Source organism: Octodon degus, unplaced genomic scaffold, assembly GCF_000260255.1.
Source record: "Octodon degus isolate 3935 unplaced genomic scaffold, OctDeg1.0 scaffold00147, whole genome shotgun sequence".
NCBI lineage: Eukaryota > Metazoa > Chordata > Mammalia > Rodentia > Octodontidae > Octodon > Octodon degus.
Window position 1 is genome coordinate 4,106,361 of NW_004524723.1, and position 5,710 is coordinate 4,112,070.

Consider the following 5,710-nt stretch of genomic DNA (forward strand, 5'->3'; position numbering starts at 1 on the left):
CCCCCCTTTGTACTGGGAATCAAACTTAGGACCTTGCACTTGCCAGGCAGGCACTGTGCTGGTGGATAACCTTTTTTAAAAAATAGGTAATACCTTCATAGAAATTAAGAAAACATTTTTATGTGTTTCTACTTGTGAAGCAGCTACATATTATGAAGTTCAGTTTAGGGCAGTGTTGTTATTTATGCACATTCTCATTAAATAGCTGTTAAATTTTCTATCTAATAAGGATATTATTACAGGCACAGATTTGTATTTCCATTTTATCAGTATGTGACAAACATCAAGCAGAAAGATGTCTGATGGCAAGTAGTGTCTGTAGTTATCCTAATTCTTATATAATGACAGATCTTTTAAAAAGTAGATGATTATATATGTAACATACATAGAAAGAAAACAGAAGAAAATAGAAAAGTGGAGTAAGAAGGTAAAGAATCAGAAAAGTCACTGAAAAGAAAAAACTTAACCATTTTTTAGTGAAGGTAGGTTTTAAGTTGTTCAAACTAATCTTTAAAAATTTATCTCAGGCCTCTATCCCTAGTGTGGTTGTTATTTTGTTCATTTAGGATTTTTTTTTATGCTTTATGTATTTGTGTTGCATTGTTACATTTTGTCTTTTTTGATAGGCTGTCAGATGTACACTGTTAAATGGACTTGGGATTCTAGCATTCATCATTCTTCATTACTTCCTTTAGGCAATTGAGAATTTTGAAACAGAAACTCAGAGAACAAGAAAAAACTCCAGAGGCATATGGTAATATGGAATGCAACCCTGAATGTAGGTAAAAGAACTTAAAGGATTAATATCAAACTGCTTTGGCCCTGGAGGTCTTGGGAAAGAATTGAGCTTCGTAATTATTTTGTCTAAGTAAATTTTTCCTTCTGTCTTCTTTTTTTTTTTCTTTTGGACCCAGTGAGTTGGCAAATGTTAGGCCAGCACTCCATCACTGAGCTACAGTACTAGGCCAGTTTTCTTTATTTCTTAAATACACTTTAAAAAAAAATAGGAGTAATACTTCTTATTAAAATTTAAAATAATGTAGAAAAATAGCTCAGTGATATAACTTACCAAAAATACACCTTTATTAAAGGTTTATATTGGGCCAGCTTGGGATGGCCAAATAGCTCAGCAGATTAAAACACCTGCAAGCAGGCGCAGTGGCCGGGGTGGGGGAGGTGGGTATTCAATCCCCAAGTCTGCTGTGCAGGCTCTGCCCCCAGGGCATGCTGAGACAGCAATTGAGACTGGGTGTGGTGGCACATGCCTGTAATACCAGCACTTGGGAGACTGTGAGGCTGTAAACAGGAGAATCACTATGAGTCTGATCTAGTAGTGCGTCCCTGAACACCCTGTAGACCCTTCCCTAAAATACAAAATAAATAAATAAAATATATTGAACCAGCCACAATAGAACTATATATGTCTTTGTTTTTTTTTGAGTGTGATTACATTGTGTATATTCTTCCAAAGCTCTAAAGTATAGTGGACATTTTTCTCTATCAAAATACATAAATATGCTTTTTTCACTTTAATAACTACTTGAGTATTCAGTTTATGTGATTCTACTATAAAATATTTAAGATATCTGTGTTTTCTCCCAGCACATATAGTGACACAGGGAAAAATCCTTGTGTAAATGTCTTTGTGAATGTTTGTAAGCATTTTTGCAGAGTAGATTTTAGCAGTAGAATTGATGAAGCAAAAAGTATATGCAGTTGCAATTTTGAAGGTCCTTATGTTTGTTTTGTTTTGACCCTGTATTATCCAGCCTCACCTCTTAACTCCTGGAGTCACACAGGCTTTGGCTTCTCCACAACTGGAACTATAGACCTGAGCCTCCAGATTTTCCTCATGGGTCACAGAGCTTAACAAAGGAAAAAAATGGTTATTAGAAGAGATGTCCTACTCACTTTCTTGTCAGTAAGCACAATAGCCAAGCCTCACACTTTAAAGGAGATGGGGTTTATTAGATCCACGGTTATCCAAGGCAGAAGTGACATACAGAAGGCTGGTCACATTATGGCAGCCAGGAAGCAGAATGTGAAGGGACAAGCCAGAGAAGGTGATGCACCCTCCAGCTCCTGTGCCTAGGGACTGACTCATCCAGACAGACCCCATCCCACAACAAGGCAGCCATGTAGCCCCCCCAGAGTTTAGTCACCTTTCCATGGCTCTGCCTGTGAGCACGAGACCTTGGGGGCATATTTGTGATCCAGCCCATAACAAATGAGGACCTTTCCTTTAATATTCTTGGGAGATTTTTCTGAATCAAATGTAAACACACATGTCACAAAGAAACAGCTTTATAGGAGGTTGCGGAGATGGCTCAGTAGAATAAGCACTTGCCTGGCAAGCGCGAGGGCCTGAGTTCAATCCCTGGTCCTGCCCCCCCCCCAAAAAAAAAAACAGCTTTATAAAATGTTTCTCCAGAATTTTTTTTTCCAACTTGTGAACTGTAATATACATTCAAAAAACACAAAGAAAGTGGAAGAAGTTTGCAATATATGACGTAACAGAGGCTTAATTTTGTAATACATAAGTATCTTTCACAGAGCAATAAGAAAAAAGCCTTTTATGAAAGTGCTTAGCTTCATCACTCTGGTTCTATTATAAACAAAAGATAGGAGTTATATGAGGATGACAAAAGAAAGTCAAGGGAAATAGGGAGACCAGTGGCTGCCACTCTTAAGTAGCTTCTCTCTTTTATTCTTTACCTATTTCCCTTTTTAAAGAGGATTTATTACTATTTATAATTACTTGTTTGTTACCAGTTCCATGAGAACAACAACCATGTCTATGTTGTTCACTGATATACCCAGATTCTAGTAGTATCCCTTAAACAAAGTAAGCAGTCTTTTTAAGGCTGTATTTGCTAAATGAAATTGTGCTATGTACTTTTATAGCCATGTAAAAGAATTGATAAATCTGTGCTGATACACAATAGTCTTGTGGGAAAAGAAAAAGTTAGAAGCTGTGACTACAGGGTTGGCCAGATTAGGCAGATGCAGAGGCCAGGAGCTAGATCCCTTGGCCTGCTGTGCTGGCCCTGCCCTCGGGGCGTGCAGATGAAGGTGGTGGTTCACGCCTGTAAGCCCAGCACTTGGGAGGCTGAAAAACAGCAGAGTCACAAGTCAGATCTGTGTAATGAGACCCTGTAGACCCTGTCCTAAATACATTTAAAAAAAAATCATTTGGTATCACTGATAATTTGTATTTTTAATTGGTACTTGAATGTTTTACTTGTATATTTATTCTTCTATTCTAAAAAGTTAAAAATAACTTGGGCCAGGGAGATGGCTCAGTAGAATAAGTGCTTCCCTGGCAAGAGCAAGGGCCTGAGTTCAATTCCTGCTTCCACCAACAAACAAAAAATAAAATAACTTAATGCCCAGTTGTCAACGAGAGAAGAAAAGCATGAGTTCTGCGAATCAGTTCATGCATATAATTATTAGGCAGGGTTAAAAAATTTTAGACCTTTCTTCTCTACAAATAGATTTTTTTTTAAATTGGAAAACAACTGTTTTATCTTTTTGTCTTGCAGTGTTCTCCCTTCAGTCATTGAATATGTCCCTGCAAAATCAATTGCAAGAGTCACTGAAGAGCCAGGAATTACTACAGAATAAAAATGAAGAACTGTTAAAAGTCATTGAAAATCAAAAAGATGAAAACAAAAAATTTACTAATATATTTAAAGACAAAGATCAAACTCTTCTTGAAAGTAAACAGCAGTTTGACATTGAGATAACAAGAGTAAAACTTGGTATGTATTTGGACTATCATTACAGTCATATTTTTTTAAAAAAGAAATGAAAAACTGAGGCTTTTTGTTGTTTTAGAATTGGAGGAAGCCTTGGTCAATGTGAAAGACACGCAGTTTAAGTTAGAAACTGCTGAAAAGGAAAATCAAATATTGGGGATAACACTACGTCAGCGTGATGCTGAGGTGGCTCGCCTGAGAGAATTAACCAGGTAAAATTGATTTTTTTTATAAATTATTTTTTCTAATAAAGGTTGGGTTCAGCCTTGGGTTGAGGTCTTTGTTCTGGTTAGCCATTGTTCTAGCTGGATTTCGGACCTCTTTGGCTCCACACAGCTATACGCAGGCCTTAGTGTGCTTATTCTTGCCATGCATTACATTGGAAAAGGTAGATTGGAATTAATTTATTAGAATTCTAGGGAAGCACTTATTCCACTGAGCCAACTCCCCGGCCCTTAGAATTCCAGTAACTTTTCCGTGGGATTACAGATACGGATTTTTCTGGACCATGATGAGGTCTAGAAAGGCTTTCTGTAATTTAGCTCCTTAGTAGTTTTCTTTTTCTCTGTTAGTCTTTTGGTTGTTCATATTGTTGCATCTAGCTTTTTTAGGTATATGAAATCAAAAGCTAACAGTCATTTATTTGTAAAATATTTTGATATCTTTTCAGACCCTATACCAAATACATTTTTTTAAAAAATAGTCTTTCCCAGTGTTTATTAAAGTCAAAGAAGGGTTTACTTGTATTTGTAACATTCTTTCTTTATTTATTTTAAGGAGTAAAAACAAAAGCAAAAACAAATAGGAGATATAAAGACAGAAACAGGGTAACATACAATAGATATGTTACAGATTTTCAAAACAAAAATAACAAATTAGCTATATATATATATTACATATATATTATACATTTCAGATTTCATTTATTCGTTCAGGTTTTTACACTAGGGAGACAATAGGATATTTATACATATGGGTCTGATTTCTTTTGCTTACGAGTATAGCCTCTAGTTGCATCCATTAACCTATAAAGGCTTCACTGCTAGTATTTTGTTGAGGATTTTTACATCTGTGTTCACCAGGGATATTGGCCTGTATTTATGTTTTTTTAAATTTTATTTTTCCATAATTTTATTGACAAATAGCATTGAGACAGTTTCAAATCAAATTGGTAAGACAGTTCCAATAATTAACACATTGCATACTGTCTTCCTAATGGTTATTTGCTATACAAGATGCAGACATGATATCCTATTTACAAACACTATTAGAACAAATCCCTCTATTCATTAAGAGAATACAACTATATATCTATCCTAACCATTTTGAATACACAGATACAAAAGGGACATTCATTTATATATCCTCTTTTTTGTTTGGTTCCTTCATTTGAATATTACAGGTGTATTAACTCATCAAAAATATTCTTAAAAAGTCCAGTAATCCATAATAGTACTAGGTCCTCTGCTTGACTGGCAGTGTCAGAAATTGTTGACCTGAATCCCCTACAGCTCAGTATAACACCATGGCTATAGTTCTTATCCTTCATTTTTATACTATCCTGCTGGATGGTTAAGACCAAGATAAAGCAAGACCTATGCAACAAGAGTTGTAACTTTTGGATCTGATAAGGTCAGTGAAATCCCCTCAGGATTTATCCTGAGATCCTTGTACCTCAGATTGTAGATCCTTTGTCAGTGTTAGCCATGTGGATGAGTCATGGCCATTGCTTGGCCAATGTTGTCGCCGTGAAAGCCTGAGAGAATGTTTTCTCGCCAAGTGACTCTCCTTAGGCACACTGTACATCATCGATCACTTTCCTCTTTGGCCCCATAATCTCCTTGACCAGAAAATTTGGAACACTACCAACTTACATGACATTACAGTGCAAGTTCTCGTATGTCCTGAGTCTTAATTGACCTTGGAAGGCTAGGGCCAAAATGTTGGCTTTC

General features: G+C 36.2%; 1 protein-coding gene across 1 annotated transcript in view; it reads left to right on the forward strand.

Moving 5' to 3' along the window:
• Nucleotides 1-5,710, forward strand: part of Ccdc14 (coiled-coil domain containing 14) — an 84,827-nt gene that overhangs the window by 68,560 nt on the left and 10,557 nt on the right. The window contains 3 exon segments of the mRNA XM_023702271.1: nucleotides 696-778; nucleotides 3,543-3,761; nucleotides 3,838-3,970. Of these exon segments, the coding sequence (XP_023558039.1) occupies nucleotides 696-778; nucleotides 3,543-3,761; nucleotides 3,838-3,970 (435 nt within the window).